Source organism: Nelumbo lutea, chromosome 5, assembly GCF_056320005.1.
Source record: "Nelumbo lutea isolate HS-2025 chromosome 5, American lotus-T2T, whole genome shotgun sequence".
NCBI lineage: Eukaryota > Viridiplantae > Streptophyta > Magnoliopsida > Proteales > Nelumbonaceae > Nelumbo > Nelumbo lutea.
Window position 1 is genome coordinate 31,566,836 of NC_142688.1, and position 27,875 is coordinate 31,594,710.

The 27,875-nt window shown below is 38.0% G+C and overlaps 1 protein-coding gene across 4 annotated transcripts in view; it reads right to left on the minus strand.

The window, feature by feature from the left end:
* Positions 1-27,875, minus strand: part of LOC148851461 (uncharacterized) — a 48,588-nt gene that overhangs the window by 14,343 nt on the left and 6,370 nt on the right. For 2 of the 4 annotated variants that reach the window (XM_088943766.1, XM_088943767.1), the window contains exons 7-13: positions 27,094-27,145; positions 24,202-24,267; positions 21,796-21,941; positions 5,201-5,271; positions 4,819-5,013; positions 4,178-4,216; positions 2,681-2,788 (exon numbers count right to left, since the gene is read on the minus strand). In XM_088943766.1, the coding sequence (XP_088799892.1) occupies positions 2,681-2,788; positions 4,178-4,216; positions 4,819-5,013; positions 5,201-5,271; positions 21,796-21,941; positions 24,202-24,267; positions 27,094-27,145 (677 nt within the window). The remainder of the gene's footprint in view (positions 1-2,680; positions 2,789-4,177; positions 4,217-4,818; positions 5,014-5,200; positions 5,272-21,795; positions 21,942-24,201; positions 24,268-27,093; positions 27,146-27,875) is intronic. The other 2 variants (XM_088943768.1, XM_088943770.1) reach the window with 1 other exon arrangement.

A 27,875-nucleotide genomic window follows, 5' to 3' on the forward strand; every position in this document is an offset into this window, starting at 1 on the left:
AGTAACAGAATGACATTTTTACCCATAAAAAGCTAATTTAAAAATGGGACAAGTTGTTCCATTATGTTTTATAAAATTTCCCCCCAAGGGGGAAAGTTGCTTACCCACAGGGTAAGTTTTACTCGGGGAAGCGGAGCTTATTTACCATGGGGCCCATTAGTAAATGCAAAAAGAACATTGTAAAATTGGTCAATGGGAAAAAGATACCCATTGACCAAGTTTCCCAAGCTTATTTACCGGTAAACGAATGGGGCCTTTGTTGTTTCCTTCGATAGCAATAATGTTTAAACTTAGAATTCAGCATTTGGTAAAAATTTCAGTCAACCAAACAAATACGAACCATTTCAGGAAAGCTTCCAAAATTTGTGGAATACTAGAACATTGTTGAGTCGTCTTTAATAACAGAAAGGCTCCCCAAAACTAGCAAAAAAAGGATACATTTAACAAGCACAGCCCAAAGAGCTAATACTTCCTTACAATTATTCATGTCCCTCAAGAAGACACCCATCAAGAACACCAAAACTCATGCCCATCAAGAGGGATTACCTATTCTGGAAAAAAAAAAACAGAGCACTCAACAAAAGAGAACCAAGAACTTTGAACGTTGCAAACCTCAAGCACATGCATTAATCTCCCTTCGCCAAGCCACACACAAAAACACAGACCCCTGTAGCAAGTAAGAACCAACATGCTCGCAGAAGTAAAACCTTGATGTTGGCACTTGAATCAGTTGCCTCTTGTCCCTACAGATGGACTAGTGTTTTCTCAACACCCCCTACATCCATTCAATTCCTTTTTGCCTTATTGTTTGATTGTTTCCTTACTTTTTCATCAGAAAACTTCATTTACTTTCACCAAAGCTAGAGGAGTATCCAGCCCTCTAGCATTTACATTTTTTATAGGAAACGGTAACTTTCATTAGATAATTAAAAAGATTACAGGCTTACCACCCACAAAAAAGGATGGACAAAGAAAATCAAAAACTTACAAACAGGCCCAAAACAAAGCCTCCCTAGTAACTCCTTGCTTAGCAAAAGTGTCAGTCATTCCATTTGCTGACCTTCTTGCCCAATTAAAGTGCACCCCAATCTCCCTTGCTAAGCTAATAATCTCTCTTAGAGGCTGTCTAAGAGACCACACTCCCAGGTTTCCAGTTTGCATCCACCCTATTACCAGCTTGGAGTCTCCTTCCACTTCTAATTGCTGCATGCCCCATTGCTTCGCCAATTTCAAACCTTGAAGTAAGGCCATTACTTCTGCCCTTAATGAATCTCCCACCTAATTGGGCCCGAGTAAAGGACCCTCTAACATTTACATTCAGAATCACCTCTATATTTGTATTGTTAAGAAATGCATGTAACCAAATATCCAGCCTTGATGATATGGATGAGAAGCTCAAACGAAGTCCCCTTGTTCCTCCCCTAACCTTTATTCATGGAGAAGTTTTGACCACAAGGCTTAGCCATGTGTTCAAGCTAGTCAATTTTTCATGAACTGCGCATTAATTAAAAATTATAGATGACTATTATCAAGTGAGCAAAGTTCAATACAAGGTTAGGATAATTGAACATGTGGATAATTCTACCACAACATTCCTCTACATGGCACTTTACAGGTAAGGTCATGTAAGACTCTTGCTTGACCCAAGTAGAAAACCTTTTTCCAGTGTATCAGGGTGGCATTTTTAGTAATTATCCATATTGCAAGGATAATTACATACTGAGGTAAGACATGATATTATAGAATTGGAAAATGAAAGAAAGATGGTGGGTAAGATTGAAAACAGAATCAAGGTATCTGACCAAAAAAGTGACCATCCTGTCATTCCTTATATAGTTATAGATACTGGAGCAAATCTTACCATGCTTGGTTTTTACCACATTCTAAGCGGTGCTAACACTAAAAAGGCACAAAACTTAAATAAACCATCAATTCTTAATATATTGGATGGGATGCCATACTCTCATCATTCTTGGATGGGACTCATTATCCATAGAATCCATATAATAAGAAATTGTTGTCCCTGTTGTTCCTGTCACTCTTCCATTCTTTTATTATATGCATCTAGGTATCTTAGGTTGCTGTTATATAAACATCTGATTTTCAACAAATTTTAGAATTTTGCTTAAAACTAGCTTATAAACTAGTGCTTTGACATCATATAAATGAATAAGGAAATCCATGATACAGTTATTGATCAAAAGAAAGGAAATCAGTAATATAGTGTATAAGCATATAAGTTGGTACATGTCCACTCATGAAGAACAACTTGTCTTGTAAAACAGTAAATGTTAGATGATCTCCTAATTCCCTATAGTCAAGCTAATAATGCACAAATGACTTTGCAAAAATAAGACATAAGAATCCAAAATACAACCAACAAAAATTACACCGACAAAAAAAGTGTATGCCCTCACATTACTTGGAAATAAAATTAAGGCAATAAGTTCATTGGCTTAAATAATTGTAGCATCCATTCAGTTGGTCTCAGTTTCCTTGGTAAGGAAAAAGAACCAAATAAACCAAAAATATTCATGCATTCATAACTGAACAGCATAAAACTAGATGCCACTCAAACATGCTAACTAGCTCTACCATAGGGGAAATAACACACAAGAAAACGTGCAAAAAGTAATAGCATTCCCTGAATAGATTTATAAAGGTAGTGTAGAACATTAACCTTCGGTGGATGAACACAGAGAACATTACTGAAGAGTTTATATAATTCATAATCTTGTGATCTCTTTGTAGCTTTCAATCCTTCTGTAAGTCGCTTCAACGAGAGAGGCTGTCAAATTAAATTTGATTATATACTTGTCAAAACATAAAACAAAACACCATGAAATTGAAAACCATAACATTAAAAACATGCACAATTGCACGGATGACAAATAATTAAAATAATTCAGCTGGTAATGAGGCATAGCAGCAACTTCTCTAATTTAGCATTAGATGTAACACATAATAATAGTAGTAGAACAGATCAATAATTTCAATCAAATATGTATGGGCATGTAAACAAATATAACATGAACATTATACTGGATGGCATGTGTAATGCAAGAACAATCATTAATAAGCAGCACTTTGCTAATCCTTTATATTATTCAGGTCTTTCAACTATGATACCGGAAAGATATGCTATCAGAAAAGCTTACGGCCAATCAGCTGGTATCACAAAAGAGGTGATCAATCAGGTGGTATTAATCAAAATTCACAGGGGGTGCTTTGATTAGTCAAAGCTTTTCTGGTACCATGTCTTTCTGGTATCAAAGATTTTCCCTAAATTAGACAGCACAAATAAAGCACAGTAACTAAAAAAACAAGCAATAACACTAGATCAGGTAATGCAGGCTAGACATGCAAAAAAAAGGAAATACAACCTAGGAATCAGCACATAACACCTAGTCGAAAGAATCAGCAAATCAAGAAAATTTGGCATCAAAAATAAATAAAAAAGAACAAAGGCGAAGTTGTATTCCAATTCTCACAGCCCTTTTCTAAGCAGCAACAAAGACTTGTTTCCTTAATTTTTTTGAAGGACTTAATTCCTTAATTAAGGAATGTTAATCACTCTACAGTCACGCCTATAGTTTGACTGACACCAAAACTGACTAAAACTCGGCTCCTTTTTTAAGCAGCAACATGGACCCTCCAGCTAATGCCTATAGTTTGACTGACATCAAAACTCACTAAAACTTCTAAACAATCTCTAAAGATTTGCTTTTTGGCGCATTACAAGTTTTACACCAATTTGTAATAAGGAAACAAGTTCTAAAACCACTACAACTCTAATTTAAAAACTCAAATAACTTGAAAAAACAGAAATCCCATAAAGGATTTGTTGGTCTCATAAGTTGTAGGTTGACCAGAACTTTCACAATTCAAGTGTATTGGGATATATAAGCAATTAATAAAAATGATTAGCAAAGCTTTGTTTTAGTCTATCCTTCCAAAAAGTTAAAAATAATTTTTTTTTTGAGTTGTTCCAAATCTTAATATCATTATATCTTGTCTCCCTTATCCCCATTAGTACAACCCCTCAATCAGGATTGAACAGCTAAAGCATATCAATACTGCTTATGCTCTTCTAATTAAATATCCTTTTTTTTTTTCATTTCAAAGTCATGATAAAAGACATCAATACAGAATTACTCTAGAGGTCAGAAAGAATTACCAGTTTACCAAGCCGACCAAAGTTAGGGAGTATCATTGTCTGCCAACAATCATAAAGGAGAAGTGTTAAAAACAGGCATCCAACACCACAAAATAACAGAACAAATTCATGTGCACACACGTGGGACATTGGAAATTCAGGACCATATAAAACTAAATTTTGAAGGGTGCAGCATTGGAAATTCAGGACTATCAAGTGTAGTGGGAGTAATAAGAAACAAGCAAGGCAACATCCTAGCTATTTACTTGGGACTGATTGGTCAAGGAGACTCCACAAGAGCTGAATTATTATCTGTTGTACCAGGAAAAGAAAAAACAGGAAAAGAAGCTGACACATTATGAGGGGGATAAGACAGATAGCAAGGGAGCTGGAGTTATTGTTCAATTGGGTATCATGATCGACAAACAATTTGGCTGACACCTTGGCCGAACAAGGGTTAACCATGGATAGACCATTTTGAGCTCACTTGCAATTACATATTTGGATTAGGTGGCAGGTTGCCAGCCTATATACATGGGATGTGCAACATATTGTATATAAACCTAATTTATTATTACCTCGATAAAAATTGTTGTTATCCATAAAATAAGGAGCATATTTTGGTACTTATGCATTACTCATGAAAACATTTTGAATCTTACAAATTTCTCTTTCTCCTTCGACCCTGTTTCAACGTTGTTTTGCCCACAAATCAAAACAATAGGTCCTGATAGTTGGTCAAACATTTCCTCCACTCTATGGATAAATTCTTTACGTTTAGACTTGGGAACTGCCCTTGAGAGCCACTGAGAAGAATCTGGAAAATAAACAATTATAGGTTGCAATGATGGCAAAACCTGCATATAACATATAAACAATTTTCCAAGTCTCAAGAACATTTCTTTAAGAAAAGGCATCAGAGTATAATAGTATGAACCAGAAAAGCCTACCAGACATTAGAAGATGAAAACAATTATATTTATAACTTGCAGATTAAACCAGACAATCTACCCTCATCTTAAATAAGATTGCCAAGGCACTAACCTCACACAATGCATCCATTGCTATGTACCAGTCATCTGCCTGAGCATCAAGATCATGTTCAATGTCCTGAACTGTAAATAGCAAAACCTGATGAGATTTCTCAGAACTCAACAGAAACATACTATATTAAAACAGTAACCAACTATCTGAACTATGGGTGGCAAAAAAAAAATAATATCAAATTGTTTTACCTTAATAGAATGTGTATCACCAAGCTCTAGATAGTTTAGCAGATTTTGATAGTTAGGTGTTCTAAAGATCTCTAAACAGTCAAACAGTAGGAGGAACTACGAATAAAATATATGGAGCCAAATTTCCATTTTATGTTTGTCCTTATAGACAAATAAAGAAGGGAATTCGGTACGTTTTGCTGCCTATGAATATTTTTTAACTAATATAGACTATAATTAGCATAAAACCATTTTTCTCTGGAGCAAACAGGGAGCCAGGGACTATTTGTACAGAACTACCTTCTTAGAGAGATCCAACTGTATTAAAGTAATTATTATTTTTTGTCTACCTTTCTTAATGATAAACAAAAAAGAAAAAAATATTGAAATAAATGAAGGTAAAAAGTGACAAGATATCACCCACAACAAAGGATAAGGTGAACTTACAACCCAATGAACCAAAGCCCTCCAAACCCCTTTGAATACAAAATAACTTGCTATCAAAAACCAAACCCCTCCACGGGTCCATCAGTCCATGTTTTCCATGTTTCCTCACTCTTGGACATGAATAGATATCAACACTCTTGCTATCGAAAACCAAACCCCTCGAAGGATCTAAAGCTTGCTCCCTACACCACCCAAAAAACAACCCTAACAATAGCCCTCTACCAATCAAAAACTCTGTGTTAGAACTTTCCTCACTCTTGCTCCCTACGCCAACAATTTGCTCAAATGAACGTCAGTTCCCACAATCTTTTCCAAGTCCACATTTTTTCTATTTTTCTAACTTGACCAACAATCACTGTCATAACCTCCTCTCTAATCACAACATCTTCAATGTGGGCTTCAGAAATAGTATAATTCTTCAAACATTCTTGATTTTTTTTTTACCAATAACTCGGAAGTGATTTCATTAATTAGAAAAATTATGGATACAACAAAAAGTTGTGAAAGAAACCAACTTTAGAAGTTGACCCAAGACAGAATTACAAATGTGCCCAAAACATGTGTTCTTTGAACCCCTTGCTTTGCTAAGCTATCAGCCAAACTGTTGGCTGATCCCCTCACCCATCCCACCTGGATTGTCATGTCCCTTGACAACCATTTAAATCTTCAGAATTCATTCTTCAGCTGCCATGTCACCCCTTCCCCTTTCTGCAACCATTTTATCACAGTTTTTGAGTCTTCCTCGATGATCAATCTATTAATGCCCAACTCTTTAGCCTTCTCAACCCCGTATGCTGCGGCCAGAAACTCTGACCTTGCCACATCACCTTGCTCCACAGGACCGGAGTACAGAGCAATGATGTTTCCATCTTCATCTCTGTAGAGAACCCCACTGCTGTGGTCCCCACTGTGTTTGTATGACACATGTTAGAAGTTGCACCCTCATCTAGTTCCAGCAAAACTGAGAAACAGAAGGGGTAATGCTCATATGGCTGTTAATATCGATTATACATCCTCATCGGGCACAAAAGGCATGCCTCTAGACACCTTAGCTGTTGTCCGGGCTGCCCTAACTCAGTTGGAAAAGGAAGTTGGAAATTCAGCTCAATCATCTCAACCATCATCAGCTAATCCCACATCAGCCTTTGCTCATTCAGGTACTCGGGCCTCAGCTTACCATGCTTCAACTCCAGGTAACACTAAACATTGTTGGGTAATAGACTCAAGTGCATCTGACCATATGACTACCTTGCCATCACTGTTCACTACCTATCACTTATCTTCTAGTAGAGATAAAGTGCCCATTGTTGATGGTTCCCTTGTTCCCATTTCTGGCAAGGGAGACATCGAGTTGTCTAATATCACTTCCTTATCTTCAATTCTGCATGTTCCTAAGCTTGATACTAACTTGCTTTCAGTCAGTAGTATTACAAAACATCATAATTGTTCAGTAACTTTTTTCTCTGACCAATGTATTTTTTGGGACTTGGAGACAAGGAAGGTGATTGGGACTAACCGTGAGACGAATGGGATCTATCTGTTTGGAGAGAGTTTTCATTGGGAAGATCGTGAAGATAGAAAGTCTTTTGTTTCTCAGTTTGTTAGTCAGGTTATGCTTTGGCATAACCGGTTAGGTCATTTATCCTTTTGGTCTTTGAAGAATTTGTTTCCAAACTTGTTTGAGCATGTTCAGATGTCAAATTTGAGATGTGAGAGTTGTGAGCTTACAAAGCATTGTAGAACATCTTATTCCTTGAGTAATAAAAGACGTAGCAATTCTTTTGATGTTGTGCATACCGATGTTTGGGGCCCGTATCACATCCCTTCTATGGAGGGATACAAATATTTCTTGTTGTTTGTTGATAACTATACCCGTTTTTCTTGGGTTTACCTTATGTGTTCTCGAGATGAGGTTCCTGCTCTAACCTAGATCTTTCATCAGATGATTTTAACCTAGTTTGGGGTCAAAATCAAAATCTTCAGATCCGATAATGCAAAAGAAGGCTTTACCAAGCCATTAGCCTCTTATCTGCATGATCATGGGATTATTCACCAGAGTACTAGTACTTATACACCACAGCAGAATGGGATTGCTGAGAGGAAAAATAGGCACATATTGGAGGTGGTTAGAAGCATTATGTTTAACTCCAATGTGCCTATCTGTTTCTAGGGCAATGTTATTCTTACAATAGTGTATCTCATTAATCGAGTTCCTTCACGGGTTCTTGACATGAAGCCTCCCTTTACCCTTCTATACCCTGATAAAGAATTGTTTATTGTTCCCCTTAAAACCTTTGGTTGCACTTGCTTTGTTCAAATTCTTAGACCTCATCGTTCCAAATTTGATCCTAAGGCCTCCAAATGCATTTTTCTTGGTTATGCCAAACTCAAAAGGGTTATTGCTGCTATGAACCTACTTCTGGGAGGAGATTTGTCTCGCTAGATGTTACTTTCTTTGATGAGGTACCCTATTACCCTAGGGTTTCTCCTCGGGAGGAGAGTAGTGAGAGTGGGGTTAACTCATCAGAAGTTCATTTACCTGTTCCATTGAGTGATGAGGGATGTAATGGGGAGGGTTGTCAGAGGTGTCAGGATTTGATAGTCTATCACAGGTGCAGGAGGCAAGTTGATTTCGGTCATCAGCAGTCCAGGCCAGCCCCAGTTCCTTCTGCGGATCCAGATCCAGGTACCACAATCCCTTTATCAGATCCAGGTCCCCTTGAGATACCTTCCACTGTTGCTACTTTACCTCCTTTGGATGACCTTGACCTCCCCATTACAGTCTGTAAAGGCAAACGGCGTTGCACCACATCCACAACTCACTGCATTTCCCAGTTTTTGTCCTATGATCGCCTGTCCCCCTCTTACAGGTCCTTTCTCACATCCATTGCTGATATTCCTATTCCCAAAACAGTGCAAAAAGCCTTGTCAGTTCCTGAGTGGAAAGGTGTAATGAAGGTTGAAATGGATGCCCTTCTAAGGAATAATACTTGGGAGCTAGTTGACCAGCCTAAAGGAAAGAAACCGGTTGGATGTAGATGGGTATTTACTGTGAAACATAATGTTGATGTTTCCATTGAAAGGTATAAGGCCCAGTTAGTTGCAAAGGGATTTACTCAGACTTATGGTATAGACTACTTGGAGACTTTTGCTCCAATAGCAAAGATGACCACTATTCGAGTTTTGCTATCCCTTGCAGCCAATTATTCTTGGTCCTTGTTCCAGATGGATGTTAAAAATGCCTTCCTCAATAGAGACTTACAGGAAGAAGTCTACATGTAGTTACCTCCCGGATTTTATGATGCAGAGACAGGTAAAGCAGTCCCCTAGAGCTTGGTTTGATAGATTCAGACAAGCCCTTGAAAAATTCGGCTATGTACAAGCCCAGTCAGACCATACATTGTTCATTAAAAGAGTGGACTCTTCCTTGACTTTGCTTGTTGTACATGTGGATGATATTATAGTGACATGAAATGATAACAGTGAGATTGAGTCTCTTAAATAACTCCTTCATCAAGAGTTTGAGGTGAAAGATCTGGGAGAGCTACGATACTTCTTGGGTATTGAGGTTGCTAGATCTAAACATTGGATTTTTATTTCTCAAATGAAGTATGTTCTAGATCTATTGGAAGAAACTGGAAAGTTGGGTGTTAAGCCTGCAGATACGCCTATTGAACAGAATCACAATATCAGTGCAGAGGGTGGAGAGCCTATTGAAGACAAAGTTATGTTCCAACGATTGGTTAGAAAACTCCTCTATCTTTGTCTCACACGACCGGACATCAGTTATGCAGTCAGCGTTATCAATCAATATATGCACTCTCCTAGAACTACTGACCTCCTTGCAGTTGAGAGAATATTAGCATACTTGAAAAGATGTCCAAGTAGAGGTATATTATTCAAGAATAATAATCACATGAAGATAGATGTTTATACAGATGTTGATTGGGCTGGGAGTGTTGATGATAGAACGTTTACCTATGGATATTATGCCTTTGTAGGATGTAACCTTGTCTCCTGGAGAAGTAAGAAACAAAGTGTTGTTTCTCGTTCTAGTGTTGAAGTTGAATATAGATCTATGGCTAATGGTGTGGTTGAAATCCTATAGCTGAAGTCATTATTTGAGGAGTTGGGTATTGCTTATGAGAAGCCCTTAATGTTGTATTGTGATAATCAGGCTGCTATTAATATAGCTCATAATCCGGTACAAAACTAAGCATATCGAAGTCGACCGACATTTTGTCAAAGAAAGGGTTTCGTCTCAAGAAGTGTGCCTCCCGTATATCACCTCCATCATGCAGCTCGCAGATCTTCTCACCAAGGTTGTTCCAAGGAAGAAGTTAGAGGCAGACCTATGCAAGTTGGGAATGACAAATATCTATTCCCAACTTGAGGGGGAGTGTAGAGAACACTGATGTGGACCCCACTGTTGTGGTCCCCACTGTGTTCGTATGGCAGCATAGCATATTTTTGTTAGTTATGTCAGTGTTGGTAGTTATTTCAGTTTGTTGTTACAGCTTGTTATTCCAGCTTTATTATTAGTTTATTTGCCATGTAAGCAATAAGGGCAATTCAGCCCTTTTACAATTAGTCAACATATATAAATATTAAGAGTGGGTCGGCAGATCAATAGATCAACCCTCTCTCTCTTTTCTAAATCCCTTTGTGTGCTTCTTCTTTTCTCCCTCTCTTCTTCTTCTTCTCTTCTGAAATTTCTCCTTTTTTCTTTCGAATTCAAGACTGATTGTAGTTTTGATCGACTACTATCTCTAATGGTCCCCCTAATGCCTGAGGGGCTTGGATTACCCACACAGCTCCCATCAAAGTTCAGCTTCTTCCAGCCATTTCTTGGAGGAGACCATGCCTCAAAAATATGTTGTCTTGTAGATGAAGAGGCAGCAATAAGTCCCCAAACCCTAAAGAAGTCTTCGACCTTAAAAACTAAAAACATCTTCAAGCTTTTTTGCCCACTGTGCCACCCTCAATGTTATTGTTTCAACCAAGGCTTCCTTACATTTTTCTTTCCTTCACATATTCTTGCATTTCTTTCCTCCCAAACAGTCCAAAGTAGTGCTTCTCTAGTACATCTCTATAGGATCTTACCCCTCCTTTTCATGCCACACTGCCACTAATACCAATAGGGCTGAATAAACCTTCCAAATTGGCAGGAGAAGACCACATGCACCCAAAAAGGAAGGTAAACAAATTCCAAGTAAAACTAACCAAAGGACAAGATATTAGAAGATGGATAGCAGTCTCACCATTCATCTTACACAAGACACACCAGTTGGGGGACAAACACCAAATTGGTCATTTTCTTTGAAGTACATCAAAAGTATTAACACAACCATGAAATACTTCCCAACAAAAAGCACTGATTTTAGGGGGAATGGGAGAGCACCTAATTTCTTCAACTGGGAAAGGATGAGGAGGAGGTGCAACCAACGAGTGTAGAAAGGATTTACAAGAAAACGACCTGTCAGAATTAGGACCCCAAATCCTAGAATCTGAACTACCTTCTCCCAAGAACACTCAGTCTAGCATGCCTAACGGCTCGAACACTACAAAAAGTTCAGACTCTCAAAGGTTCTTGTTAAAGCCAAAGTTCCAATTCAACCTCCTCCCTATTCATTCTAACCTTGGTTTTCATCCTCTTTCTCTTATACATCCTCTTGAATTTTCCACTTGGATCTGCTCCAAAGAGACCATCTTTCAATCAAGAAAAGATCTTAGTAAAATGAATTAACTGGCCAGAGTTTGAACCCTTCAACTTTTTTGGGTTCAACGGAATTTTGACCTCAGTCCTAACTTCTCTTACCAAGCCTTTCCTTTCTACTTCTATCTTCTTCCCAACCAAATCTTTTCCCAATCTCCCAACTACAACTTCTATAACAATTTCCTCAAACCTTTCCTCAAAGCCAGCCACCTCCTCATTCATATCTTTACCAAAATCCTTCTCATTAGAGATATCTTTCCTCACCAAAACCTCACTACCAACATCTTTGGATGTCTCTTTTAACTAAACCAGTTGTTTCATTGAATTCTTCCAAAGGTTCACCATCTCTTGGTAGTTTTTGCTGGGAAGCATTTCTAGAAAGAATCAACACTGGGGAGACTAGTTTCCATCTACTGGTGTCATGCCAATTTGCAAAATCTATTTGGGAGTGGGCTTTCTCTTTGTTTGGGTGTACTTGGAATCCTCCATCAAATATGCAAAGTCTTTTTGCTTCTTTTTTTAGGTGTCGTATAAAAACGGGGAGGACTATGTGGAGAGGACTGAGGGCAGCACTCTGGTGGTCTTTATGGGAAGAAAGAAACTCCAGGATCTTCTCTGAAGAAGAGAGAAGTGCTGAAGATCTGAAGGCCCTGATCCATATAAGGGTTGTACAGTGGATGAAATCCCTAGAGCTATTCACAGACTTTATAGTGGATGGCATGCTAAGGAAGTGGGGCGAGATTGCAAGTTGTACCCAGACTAAAGCAGTAATGAGTGTGTCTTGGACTCCCCCACTGGCGAGCTTCATAAAACTAAACTTTTATGGAAGTAGCAAAGGGAACCCTGGGCAATCAGGGATTGGGGGTGTTTTTAGGGACGAGAATGGGGTTGTTTCTGCCATGTTCTCAAGCCCAATTAGAGTGGGTGACTCCCTTAGAGCTGAGATCCATACAGTCGTAGGAGTCCAGAAAGCTAAGGAGATGAACCTCAGAAAACTCATAATAGAAGGGGACTCGAAGGTGGTGGTAGGGTGGCTGAATAAAGACGATAGTGGTTTATGGATATAGCAATATGAGAAGGAAATTCAGGTGGCTGGTTCGAGAAATGGAAGTTAAAATCAGTTGGGTAAAAAGATCAACTAATTCTTTTGCTGATGGGTTGGCTAAACAAAGAGTGGACAAGGAGTCAATGTTATGGGCACAGTTGTAATTTAATTCTGTTTTCTCCTTTTTCCTTTTCTCTTTCTTTTTCATTTCTTGGGGCTCAAGATGAAGTTTGAAGATAAGAAAGTTTGTCTTCCTCTTTGTAATTCCCATTGTGATAATTAATGAACTATGTTATTGATCCAAAAAAAAAAAAAACCTAACAAATTGCTCCCCAATTGTTTTTGTGCACTCCTCCTCTGTCTCAAATAAGTTCACTAAGTCATACAAAACCACAGTTTGCTCCCCCCTCCATTCCAACAACTGCACACCCGCTTTCACAACTTTGAGAATCTTTTAAGAAAACCTTTCCGACTTTACGAAAATTCAGGTTTCTCTCACAAGTATTGCCAACATATTTTGTTAGTACCTTATGAGGGTGCAAAAACCAATGTTAGAACACCTGCGGGAGATACAACAGATTTTAGAATTACAACAGGTTACGGGTCTTCACCAAGGTGCTTCATTTAGCCCTTATTCACACTAGTCGTAGATGAAGTGACTAAACATATTTTTTATGATAGATTTGAATTGGCTAAACATATCCAAGAGGAGGTTTCATGGTGCTTGATGTCTGCTGATGGCACAGTGTTAATTGATGAAACTAACAAAGGATTAAATGCAAAATTAGGCTGGTGGATAACATTAGAAACAAGAAGTTTTTTTTTTATCATCAAAAGAGACTTTTATTTGAAATTAGATTTAAGAAGTTTTACAACTTTGTGTATGGGACTAGAAGTCCCACACTATTACATATTTCTGTCCCTTTTACAATGCAGCCCAAAACAATTGTTGCCTCAAAGCCCCTTGTTTAGCAAGATAATCAGCTAACCCATTTGAAATCTGCCTCTACCTCCCTTGCAACCTTTTCCACTTCCCTTTCACTTGTTTGAAAGTCCACGAAGTAGTTTTATTGTTGTTAGCCCAAGAGATGATCACCTTGGAATCCCTTTCAACCTCAATATGCCTCATTCATAGTTGCTTGGCTATCTTCAATCCTTGTAGCAATGCCATTACCTCAGCTTTTAGAGAGTTGCCCATGCCAATAGGTCTAGAGAATAATGCTAAAATTCTCCTTTCAGAATTTCTGATTACTCCCCCAATACCTGACAATCCCAGATTTCCGAATGAACTTCCATCAAAATTCAGTTTAATTCTGTTACCATCCGGAGGTTTCCTTTCCGTCCTAACTCTCTCTTTCCCTCTTTAAGATTGTGCTACTTCTGTCCAGGATCTTATAAGGTCTGTGACTGAGAACTCTTGGAAGATATGCAAAGAGCTTACCCAATGGGCTACTTTAACTTTGATTGTGTCAATCACCTCCTCCGTGGTTCTACTCTTTTCTAAGAATATTCTGTTATTCCTTTCTTCCCATATCACCCAACAAATAGCTGCCTTTGTAGCTTTCCACATAACCTTCCCTCTTTTCTTTGATTGCCTCAAAAAGTCTCGGTTAAAAAGACCTGCCACATCTTGAGGGGAAACCCACCTGCAACCAAAGAGAAGACAAAAAGAATCCCAAACATAATGCATAAAAGAACAAGATAAAAATAGATGTGTCAAGGTCTCACCACTTTCCTTACAAAGGGAGCACATGTGAGGAGAAAGGCAAGCAAAAGGCCTTCTCTTTTGCAGCATATCACAAGTATTAACCTTGCCAAGGAAATTTTCCCAACAGAAGGCTTGAATTTTTGGGGGGATAGGCTTACTCCAAATTTCTTTTACAGAGAAGTCCCCAGCCGGGTTGCTAGGTGAGGCAAGAACATTAAAGAAAGAGGAACAAGAGAAGAGGCCATCTGCGGAGCCTTTCCAAATTCTGGAATCTTCCAAGGACGGGTCCAAAAGAACTTGTCCTAGAAGACCCAGCAAGTGAATCAAAGATGCATATTCATTTTCCCAAAGGCCCCTTCTGAAACTCAAATTCCAATTGACCCCACTTGGTCCAGGATTACACAAAAGACTTATTGTTTTCCCTTTGAAGTTTGACAAAGTGTATAGGTCAAGGAAGAAGTCTTTGAGTGAACTATCTCCCACCCAAAGATCTTCCCAAAAATGAACTTTATTGCCCTGGCCCACATCAAACCAAATGTAATTAAGGAAAGTTGGGTAAATTTCATAAATAGCTTTCCAAGGAGAACAATAGGATACATGAGGGGCGACTTTTGCATCCCAACCATCCCCATCCAAACCATGAATACTCGCAATGACTTTGTGCCATAGCCTCTCTTTCTCAAAAGGGAACCTCCACAACCAATTTCCTAACAGAGTTGTGTTCCTAAGTGAAATATTTACCATTCGCAAACTCCCTTTATCCTTGGGCTTTCTAACTTGATCCCAATTAATCAGGTGATCCTTACTCTCCTCTCCTGGGTTCCAAAGAAAACCTCTCATGTATTTTTCTAACCTCCTTGCCACTCTGCAGGGTATTCTAAAGGTTGAGAGGAAGTAAACAGGGAGGTTTGCCAACGTGGCTCTGATCAGTGTTATCCTTCCACCAAGCGAGATGTAATTCCTCCTCCATAGAGCTAGCTTCCTAGAAAATCTTTCGATGACTGGCTTCCAAAAAATTCTGACCTAGGATTACCACCTAAAGGTAACCCCAAATAGCCAGTTGGCCAACTTCTAATCTCACACCCAAAATCTCTGCAAATCTATTAAGTTTCCCTTCCTCTAGATTGATCCCTAATTTGCCTGTTTTGGTCCAATTAATCCTTAAACTTGTTATCCCCACAAAGTTATCCAATAGCCTCTTTAGATTAACCACACCTTCCTCATTACCTCCCTCACAAAAGAAGATTGTGTCATCTGCAAATTGGAGATGGGTAACAACCTCTTGATTTCTACCTATCCTCCACCCCATAAACAAACCTTGGGAGTCAGCTTTCACTACCAATCTACTTAACACCTCAGCCACTACAGTGAAGAGAAAGGGAGATAAGGGGTCTCCTTGCCTAACTCCTCTCTCAACCGGAAAGAAATCACTCGCTACTCCATTAATAAGAATTGAATAATGGGCAGAATTTAGACATCCTCTGATCCAAGATCTCCACTTGGTTCCCAAGCCCAACCTTTCTAACATTTGAAGTAGCACTTCCCAATTAACCATATCATAAGCTTTCTCTAGGTCCACCTTACACACCAACCCTTTTCCTCTACCCTTTCTTTTTTATGCAACACACTCATTGGCTACTAGGATTTGATCCACAATCTTCCTACCTTCCACAAAGGCACCTTGGAATGGTGAGATAATCAATGGAAGCACTTTCTTGATCCTTTCTGAGAGAACCTTTGCAATAATTTTATATATACTCCCAACATGACTGATTGGCTTATAGCCTATAGGGGTTTTGGCCTCCCCACTTTTTAGGATTAAAGTGATAAAAGTGGCATTCACCCCTCGAGGCACCTCTCCTTTGAGAAAGAATTCATTGAACACTTCCAAAATATCATTTTTCAGCCAATCCCAACATTCTTGATAAAAGGCCATTGAAAATCCATCCGGTCTGGAGGCTTTTGATCTATCCATGGAGAAGATTGCATTCTTAATTTCTTCCAAAGTGAGGTTCCTCTCTAAAGACAAAGATTGTTCTTCTGAGAGCCTATCCCCTTCTATTTTTGGTAGTTCTGTTGTCACCCCACTTGAGCTTGTGAAGATTTCTTTGAAGTAGTTCACAAAGATCCTTGTGATCTCCTAGCTCTCTCTTACTTCCTGACCCCCCTCCTCCACACTGAAGATCAAATTTTTCTTTCTCCTTCCATTTGCAATTGCATGGAAAAACTCCATATTACTATCTCCTTCAACAATCCATTGACACCTTGACTTGTCTCCAACAAATTTCCTTCTTTCTTAAAATCTCTTCCCATTCTTGCTTGATTTTCCATCAATCCTCTCTCTCTTCTTCTTGTTAAACTTATGCTAGCCTCTTTCTTGTCAAGCTCCTCAATCTTCCTCATTATATTGTCTTTTATTTCTTCTACCCTCCCAAAATGCTCTTTGTTCCACTCTTTTATTTTCCTTTTTATCATCTTTAATTTCCATGCAAAGCTTAACAATTTCATACTCCCCAAAGGTCTGAGTTCCTACCACCAATCCTTCAGTCTGGTTTTAAATCAGTGATCCTCAAACCACATGTTTCCGAATCTGAATGGGGACGGGCCTCCCCTGGAATTTCCTTATCAATGGAGATGGGGCAATGATCTGAGGTAACCCTAGGTAGCACTTTCACTACTATTGAGCCCCACAGTTCTTCCCAGTCAGGATTTATTAGAAATCTATCCAGTTTGGAGCAGGTTGGGGGGATTATAAGTTTGACAGTGTTATAGACCACCCTTAACATTGGAGGTTCAATCAATTCAAGGGAATCGATTAAGTTATTAAACTTCCTCATACTGGTAGTGACTCCTTGGTTCGGCTTGTTTGTTTCTCCCGAAAATCTGATAACATTGAAGTCACCTCCCACACACCATGGTCCCTCCCAAACTCCTCTAATGGCACATAACTCCTCCCAAAAGGCCTCCCTATCTCTATAGAAATTGGTACCATATACATTTGTTACCACCCACTCACACCCGTCCGAGGGTCTTCTAATTTTTATGGAAACTGAGTATCTGCCAATCAATTCCTCCACACATTCCATTTCCTCATTTCTCCAAATGGTCAAAATCCCTCCTAAGGCTCCCCATGATGGGGCAAACGACCAACTTAGACCCCTAGCTCCCCAAATACTTCTTATCCACCTTTTATGCAACTTTGATAACTTGGTTTCTTGAATCAAAATCAGATCTCGTCTTTCTTTCTTGAGAGTGTTCCTAATTATTCTCCTCTTTTTGGCACTTCCAAGGCCTCTTACATTCCAGCTTACTATCTTCATTTCAATCTGCTTAAAACCCCTAATCAATGGCTGCCTATTGTATCCCTCTTTTTCTTTTCAAGCTCCCTTCTTCCTGCCTTTCATAGTTAATTCCCCTCTTTAGTATCTTGACGATGTGTCTTCTCTAGGATTTCTTCATCTTCCCTCCTGACTAGCTCTAAGTTCACCACTAAGACTGGCGTAGGACTATCGTCCGATTCTTCTCTTGGAACCAAACTGCAGCATTTAGAGGGAATTCCAAACAGCAACTCAGTTCCCATCGTTCCATCTTCCCACAAGATGCGAGTTTTAGCGGTATTGACACTTCCGATGCTATCTTCTAGCTCCAACATGTGTGCCTTCTCTTGTAATAAATCTTCCCAATCACTTTCCTCTTCAAATTCGTCGCTTTCATGTCCATTGAATTTCGGATTTGGTTTCTCAGGGGATGTAGAGTTGTTCGTCAACGCCGATTTCCATAACCAAGTGTTGTCGCTACCTTCTCCGGCGTCCCTTGAACCTCTGGTGGCGGCCTTGCTTCTCTGTATTAAACCTGCGACGGGGGGACAAACAACAGGGGTCGAGAAAGACGATGATAGCCCCTTGCTAGGGGTGGCAACGAGCCGAGTTGCTCGAGCTCGAGCTCGAACCCAATTCAATGGCTCAATTAATAAACGAGTCGAGCTCGAGCCTACTAGAGCTCGGCTCGTGAGGCTCGCGAATCGGCTCGAATATATATATAATAAAATTATAAAAAATAATATATATAATTCTTAATTATTATAATTCTTATTTTTTAAATATAAAATAATTTTTTATATATAATTTTTTTATATAAAATATATAATAAATATTTTTATAAAATATAAAATGAATTGAGCCGAGCCAAGCCAAGCTCGAGCTTATGAACTTTTGACTCGAGCCGAGCTCAAGCTCAAGGTTCTGGCTCGAATCGAGCTCGATCTCGAGTTCGAGCCTGGTACTATTCGACTCGGCTCGGCTTGAATCCACCCCTGACCCCTACTATTGTCCGCCAACTTTTGGTTTGAGTCGCGCTTTGGTTCTATCAGTTCACCCGCCGGGTTGACTGAAGCCGTGTGCTTAGCATTCAATGAGCGTTTATTGCTTGTTCCAGCTGTCACCTCCACACGCAATCGAACTGAAGCCACGCGTGAGTTGATGGACAGCTCAGATTGAAAGTTTTCCTTAGTGCCCTGAAATCCCACTTTCGAATTGAGACTGCTCACTTGCTTTTGTTTTGCAAAAACGGCCAAGTTTCTTTATTTCTTTGACCCTTGCCACATCATCATCTTCAACCTTCCAAAGATTTCTCCACAATCTCTCCTCCATCGACGATAGCAGCCACACGGCTTGAGATTCTTCGACTCCCAACTTCACTGTTCTTGGGACTTCTTCCACCTTAATCCCTCTCACACCCATTACGGACACACTAAGATTTGACGTGTCAAGCTCTTCCAAGGCGCCTCCGCACAATATGGTATACTTGGTATTGGGGACCAAGAGAAAATTCAATGTGACCTCTTCCGTTACCGTGGTCAAATATTAATAACAAGTAAGAGATTGAGGAGGATATTGTCTCATAGAGGTAGAGTAGGATGGGCAAAATGGAGGGGTGCATTAGGAATCTTGTGTGAAAGGAAAATACCACCTTGTCTAAAAGGAAAATTCCATAAAACAGTTGTAAGGCCAGCTATGCTATATGGAGCAAAGTGTTGGGTAGTTAAAGGACAGATTGTCCAAAAAATGTGTAGCAGAAATGTGAATGCTTAGATGGATGGGTGGTAAAACTAGAAAAGGCAGGGTTAGAAATGAGGTCATATGAAGGAACTTGGGAATAGCTCTAATAGGGTGATAAAATGAGAGAAAGATGACTGAGATGGTTTGTCCATGTGCATGGAAGATGTAGCACCCATTAAAAGTTATCTATTATAAGTTTACAAGTTCAAGGGGCTAAAAGAGGTAGGGGAAGACCGGGCAAAACTCTACTCTGGCCTTTTAGGTGTTGGGAACTCTATTGCAAAAGAAGTGGGCGTGGAGCAGCTTCTGATTGAAGGAGATTCTAAGACAGTGGTGGACTGGTTAAATAATCCAGAGGATGTCACTTGGGGCTACAAAAATGAGTTAAAGAAATTCAAATGGCTGACAAGAAATATGTCTATAACAGTACAGTGGGTTGGGAGATCAGCTAATGAATTTGCCGATGTCTTGGCAAAACAAGGGATAAATAGGGAAACATTGTTCTGGGCACAACTGTAACTCTTGTTTAACATCAACATTCATGTAGTTTTTGTATTTGCTGTTCGGAGAGGCGGCACCTCGCGCCTCTAAGGGGATTTTCATGTAACCAATCATTAAATTAATGGAAGATGACTTTATTTATCAAAAAAAATAAAAAGACCAAAAAAGAACTTGGCAGGTAGTATGGAATGATTTAAGTGCCCACAATTTAATGATAGATGACATTGAACAGAATGGATGGTACACATTCTATATAGCCGAGCCCTTATAGTTGTGACCTTAAATTAATTATTGCTATCATTTATTGTACATGTTCTACACATTACATACAGTCACACTTTGAAATGGTAATACCGTCACTTGGCTTAACTAATAAAAATTTCAAGTCCATTGGTGTTTATCAAAGATTTATCCTTAATATCAATATGAGATACTTTGCTATTCATATATCTCCAGTGCTGCAGGAATGGAAGCCTCTACCTACAGAGTATCAAAAATGAATTTTGATATCTGTTCCTAGGGCAGATGAGGACCATCAGGCATTAGTTGAGAATATGGAGATAACACAGGTAAAGTTCTCAAGGTATCTTCATGTCCAATAGATGATGGGACTCTAATACAGCAGAAATAACAGCTTTAGTCCAGGGTATGAATGTAGGTTAGACCCTGCATATTGTCAGGAATCAGGCAGAACCACATAAGGGGACTCAAAAACAATCATAAGCTGGATGCTAGCTCAAGCCAATATTCTGTGGACACTTTGAGACCTTTTAAGGGAGGCAAAATCATTTTGCAACCAGGTTAAAGTGCTTGTTCAAGTAGAGATCAGATAACACTGGTGGATAGACCAGAAAAAGATGGACAGCAAGCTCACGACTAGGCCCTCCACTCCTTCCTAACTCAGAATAACATATATTTTTATTTCGTACTGCTTCCATGTTGTCAGCCCAAGGACCATGGTCCCCACTCCCACTCTCTCCACTCAAAGGGTGAAAAGGTTATGCTTCATTCTTTCTTATTTCAAATTGATAAAATTCATCTATCCTGATTTAAAAATAATAATAATACTTTTTTGTTCATCAAAAAAAAATCATCTATCTTGATAATGATCAAAAATAAGAAAAATTAATAATATCGGATGCTATCCAGCAACCCTAGAGCTTGATATCAGGTTTTCAATCTAACCACATTATTTTGAGAGAAGAAATCTCTGACACATGGGTACCAACTGCCAAGTTTGATTGCCAACTAAATATTTGATTAAAACAAACTATGTATGCAGTTAGCATTCATTGATTTAACATGAATCCCTAAAACAGGGACATCAATCCCTAAACCAGTGAATCCTCAAATCATCTTTTCTTACATTGCAATTTCAGCACAACTGTGTGGAGTTACTTTTTAAAAGCCCTGAACTTCAGTTTGTGTATGCCTGCCACAGTGGAAGCTATGTTGGAAGATTGAGATGGTCCAAGAAGGGGAAAGTTTGCTGGTCTGTAATTCCATTGGCGATTCTTTGGGTTTTGTGGAGTGAAAGGAGCAGCAGAATTTTTGAGCTTGTTACTTCATCTGAAGCTGAAGTCATCAATCATGTTTTAGATGTCTTAAGGAACTAGTTGTCTGTAACTCAAGTCTTCAAAGATGTGGACTACTTGTACAGTCTCCTTGTACAAAGGACCTTTACTTGTACGCTTATTAATACAATTATACTTTACCTTTCCTCAAAAAAAAATAATCTACCAAACCATATCAGCCTTTGCTATTTTTAATACTAAAAACCAGTGACAGTAGAAAATTTTAGACAAAATAAATAAAGTTAAACAATTCCCAATCTTCTGATTACCTTAGCTGTAGATCCTGTAAAGAATCTAAAGATACATATGAAAAGGTAGAAGTAGACCAACATACAAGCAAAAAATGTAATGCCAAAAAATGTGAAAAATAAAGATACCATGTATCCAGTAAATTGATGGGTTGTCATTCTGTTCAGCAGTTTTTTCATTCTTCTCAGCTGTTTTTTCACAATTATCCAGAATGACTGCTACTCGGTCACCATTCACCTCAAATACCTCTCCACGCTGCCCATTTGACAAAGACCTAGATATGACAGATGGTGCCAAGGTAAACAATTTATTAAACAATACAATCTGACATTTGCAGTAAATACCCAAACAAGTAAAAGAAAATCATTTTACATAATATCCATGATATCCCAGTTAAACTAGCACAAAATTTATACAAAAACATTCATATGAAAATCTGAAAGATCAAAAAGACCCCAGAGGAATTTTTCTGAAAATGATCAGATTCCTTACACAAACAAGTGAAAACCAGGTGTGTCAAAAAGAAAGATTTCCGTGGACATATATAGAATTTTAACAATTTCTTCTTCTGTCTTTCCATTGTCTTCAAAAAATCCGGCATTTCTTTCCGACCACACCATCCAAAAAAAATTGTCATAGGAAGCACTCCCCAAACCACTTTCCCTTTTCCATTCAGACCTTTTAACTGCCAACTAGACGGAAAAAAAAAAAAAAAAAAAAAAAAAAAAAAAAAAACCATACATTTTTGTCCACAGACTTCTAATGAATGCACGGTGCAAAAACAAGTGATCAACCATTTCTACATAAAAAAATACAATTAATACTTTTTTCAATCAAGCAACCCCTCTTAATCAAGTTGTCCCTGGTTAAACACTTGTTAAGAGATGCAGTCCAAACAAATAAAGCAACCTTGGTAGATGCAGCTATACACCGTATACTTACCCGTGGGAAATTACTCCCCCCCCCCCCACACCAGCTTGCTGTAAAAGAATTTAACAGAAAAGAAACCATCCTTGCGAAGAAGTAATCATCTACTTGCAAAGATAGAATATGCATGATTGGAGTTCATCAACAATTCCATAGTAAGTTTTTCTTCTCTTTCTTTCTTTTTCTTTCCCTTCCCTTTCTTTTCTTTTCCTTTCCTTTTTTTCTTTTTTCTTTCTGTTTTATTTTTTTGTCTTTTTATATGAGGTGTGTGTGAGGCGCATGAGGCATATGCCTCTAGCACGCCTCATGAAAAAAGCGTATGAGGCGTATGCCTCAGAGGTGCCAACACTTCCAGGCGTACACTTCCCACGCCTTCTAAAACAAACTGCAATTTCAAATCATGATGCCAAGACAATGTAACCCCCCCACCCCCCGTGTAAAGGGTAAAAAAAAGCAACCGATAGACCCCAGCGTTGCATGGACTCTCATAAATTGGAAACATGTCCATCCATGGATTCTTGAGAACACTTCTATGAAACATTTCCTTTTCATCTCCTGGCTTTATTTTACATAAATGAACAGATAATGTACAACAAGAATGCCATTTTTTGTATCAAATGTTACTTAGTAACAAAAGCAACATTTTTAGCAGGTATATAATGTTAGAATTACATTGAATAGATGTGTTCACGGGTCCATGTTTTCTCATCTTCCCAAAAATAAAACACTAAATGTTGATCAGAAATCTAATAATGGAAACTGTTTTGATAGAAAATTAAATTAATAAATTAAGCCACCCACATAGTGGATGACCTCCACAAGTTAAGATTCAAGCAAATATGGTTTCATGCAATCTGCAGATGCATGTCCAAAGAGTGGAAGTAACGAAGTTTGATATATGACTTCCCTTCATTTTCAAATGAAGGATACTACATGCTCAATGCCTCAACAATTAAGAGATTGACAAAATATTGATGTCTTTCTGAAACACTACCTCAACAATTAATAGAATATTAGAAGCATAACAACACTGTCACAACAGGGCAGATGCATCAAAAAATATTGAATCATGTGTTAGGCTGTTTGTTAGCTAGCATGCCCCCAAGTACAGATCAGATACAGATGGCCTCTAGCTCCTGGTTAGTGGTTGCAACCATCAGATAAGGTCAAATTTGTCTTGATACATCCCTCCAATGCATAAAAATCTAACTTCTGGTAATGTCATAGGTCCAAATGTCTTGAAGATAAATGAGAGAGAGAGAGAGATGAAGAAAGAGAGAAAACTCTTCAACTCATCACTAAAAAAGGCAAGTGAATAGACATTGCTCAGAGGCACAACCATCACTACAAAGTCTTCCAATGTTTCTTAGATAGATTTCTTAGAAACCATATAACCTTAGCTCTTGAGAGTCTATAGTAGTCCCTCAGAATCATCATATCACCACTAAAGACTACCAAAGAATAAAAGGAAATCACCATAGATCCTCACAGAAAAAAGGAAAAAGGAAGCATTAGTAATAGATGCAGTTTCAAGAAAATGTGAAGAGGCCATTTAACACTCAACCCAACTGTTCTCCTCTATATATCAGGAAGACTTACCAACCCACCTGCCACGAATAATGGTATAAGCACTTGTTGGACCACCATTAGTCGGTATTTTCCCCAATATGATCCTGTGATGAAATGTATATGTCAATTAGGCTTTGGTGAAGTCATATTTCATGGGGGATGAGATAATGAATAAGGATTTTGAACAGATACACCAGCCAAGTGACCTCCTATAACAACCAGCCTAGCTAGTAAGTCAATGCTGTCATCTTTCCAGAAGTTGGATAAGATATTCTTCGACCCCAACAATGACAACAACATACCCCTAAATTCTAGACTGAATACAGCAGCAAAGAAGCTTCTATTTCACCTTTCATGTCATCACCTAGGAAACTACAATTTACAAACTAAAAAAAAAATGACCAGATAATTACATTCCAGTCTATAATATAAAATTGGTGCTTTATTCATCAAAAAAACTATAAAACTGGCACTTTTATCAGCATGTAATGTAACACAAAACTGCATCAGAAAATAATCTTAAAATGAAGTATCAATTAATAGAACTTCAGCACATCGAAAAGACAAATTCAGAAGTAGTTTTACCAACCATATCCCAGCTATCTAGGGTCTAGGGATGGGTAGACTGGATACAGTCCTAACCCTTGGCATTTTTATGCACAAACTGGCCGCTCTCTGACTCAAACTCACATTTCTCATGCTTGCCACCCTAGATTTTACCATTACACCAAGTAATGGCCCCTAAAATATAGCTCGTTAGTACTAGTGGTAAATTAGGTGGTAGCAATAGTGAGCGTGGTGGATGTGGGCTAAAAATGGGGTATAGTTTCATTTTTCCATGTTTTTAGTATTTTTAATATTTTCTCTTAACAAGTGTCAGAGAAAAAAAACTTACAATTTTAGGTACAATTATGGTTTTCAGATCATAGCAATGTTTTCAAGTGCGATTCACGATTTGAATCATATGATTCAAATCGAATCGGGGCTAAAATGATACAAATCGTATATATAAATCGTACGATTTGTAAGCAAATCACTAGTGTAAATCATAAATCTTGATTCTTGGATGATTCATATGATTAGAGTTTGAAAGCTTAACTTAAGATTAAATGGCCATTGTTTCGGTGAAACTCCAAACCTCCTCTACTTGTCTGCGTTGAAAGGTGAGGGATTTCTACTATTATCTGTACATGGTTTGTATTGTTTTGAGAGATTTCTACTGTTTTTATATTATCTATACATGGTTTTCTTTCTTTCTTTCTTCTTCCCACTCCTCCTCTTCCTCCTTTCTTCTTGTCTTCTTTCTTCTCCTTTATTTCAGTTGCTTTTTTGGCATAAAAACAGGGGCTCCGCCCTATTTATTTCAGTCGGTGTTTTGGCATTAAAACAAGGACTCCCGCCCCATTTGTTTCAATCGTTTTTTGGCATGAAAACGGGGGCTCCATCCCATGTTTTTCATTCATTTTTACATGAAAGCTAGGGGTACCTAGTTTCATAATATTTCCCCCTTGCTTCATAATATTTTATCTTGATTTTTTTTGCATAAAAACAGGGTCTCCACCCTTTTACTTTTCACCCTTTTTCCATTGCATAAACAGGGGCTTTTCCCCAATATTTTTACTTGTTTTCTTGCATGAAAATAGGGCTTTAGTCCTGATATATTCCCCTCACCCTTTTTCTAATCACAAAACAGGGCTCCATCCCCATTTTTCATTCTTTTATACACATAAAATAAAACTGTATTATGCAAAAACAGAGATGAATTTGCACTTTGTAGGTTAAAACAGGTTACTTTCTATTGTGCAAAAATAGCTTCCTTTTTTTCCTTTTTGCTAATGTTAAAACATGTTCCATTCTATTATATTCACTCTCATTTTTTATGAAAAAACAGGGATATATTCTGTTTGTTCACTCTTAACAGGGTTCGTTTGTTTTCTTTCTTTCATTACTCATATTAAAACAGAGATGTTGTCCCATTCTTTTTTCTCTTCATTTTTCCCTTGTTTATATTTTCCTTCCTCCTTGAAATTAGATTATGATTCATGAAGCACTTAGACTTTAAAATTTGATTTTTTTAAGTTGAATTAAAATTCATCCATAGTTCTATACACATGATATCTCTTTATATTCATTAATTTCAGATAAATTAATTTCTTTAGTTGTATAATTTTCATTTGTAGTGTTTGCCCCACTATTATATAAATTGTATGGATAATTATTAACTGATGACTTGTTGTGCATAGTTTGTTACTTTGTTGAACACTTGAAAGTTGAAAGTTAAAATTTAAAACAATAGAAACAAGACTCTATACTTCTAGACTCTAGAAAACATAATGGTTCCTTTTAAAAAATAGTGGTTCATTCATATTTCATATCAAGATAATTAAAGATATTGCTTTTTATTGACGCTAGTGTAACTATAACTCTGTCATTACTATATAGTTATAAGATGTTTATGGGTTAGAAAGCTTGTGCAAAGTCATTTTTTCTATTTTTTTGAGAGATTTAGGTATACTTTAGGGTTTTTAACAGCTTTTGAAAAAATAAGAAAAAATCTTACGATTTACGATACGATTCAAACCCCTTTACTATGTACGATACGATTACCAGTTTCAGAACATTGGATGATAGATTAAGGTAAAGAAAATTAGAAATACATGATGTCATCCACTTAACTTCCCATCAGATGAGGAAAACAAATGTCTATACAAACCGGACAATTGCAAAAACAAAAGTTCAAAGGTTCAGCACTATGAACAAAAAAAGAATGTCATCCAAGGTGTATAGTTTATCCAATCAGTACAGAAGAATAATGGCCCCAACAAATGAATCTGTTTTGGTAGACAAGTGTCAATGGTTTTAGAACTATAAAGATCATAAAACAATCATCCATGACAAATACAAATAGAATCAGAAGAAATGTGAAAAACCTGTTATCTGCCTGCACATGTACAGAAGGCCCAATGTATTTCACCCGATCCCCTGTAAACAAATTATAAAACACATAAATAGAACCATAATGCATGTTAAGAATTTTTTTGAGGTTTCTTTTTGAGAGAGAGAGAGTTATGAAATAAAGAAGCAGAAATAAAGGAGTAAGCTGATGAAATTCTGCTCAGAGTCTCTAATATCTCTATTCTTTTTCTGGTAGTGGTAGGTAATGGAATTGACTAAGGAAAGATGAAAAAGAAAAGGAAAATAGAAGGTTATGGTAGGCTTCAGGAAAATCTATCATATTTCAACTTGAATCGATGCATTTTAGGAACATTGTTTCTTCTAAACTGCATAGGTGGTTAAGTAATTGGTTTGTTCTACTAGGTCGACAAGGTGGGAATGGTTTTCTTCTTTGTTTGAAAGCATGTGGGCCCCCCATCAGATGTGAAAAGCTTGTTTGCTCCTTTCTTCAGATTGCAAAAGAAAAGAGGAAGAATAATGTGGTGTTGTGTAAGGGCTGCTGTTATTTGGACTATTTGGGAAGAAAGGAACTCCAGATTATCCTCAGGAAAGAAGAGGAACAAGGAAACTATTCAGGAGGTGATTTGCGTCAGGGTATTCCATTGGATTACATCTTTGGATATCTTCAACAATTTTTCTATATATGATCTGTCAAGAAAGTGGAAAGAAATTGCTTTTTCATCCCCGATTCAGGAGGCTTCAGCTTCAGTTTGGTACCCTCCCCCAAGTGGATTTTACAAAATGATTTTTTATGGGA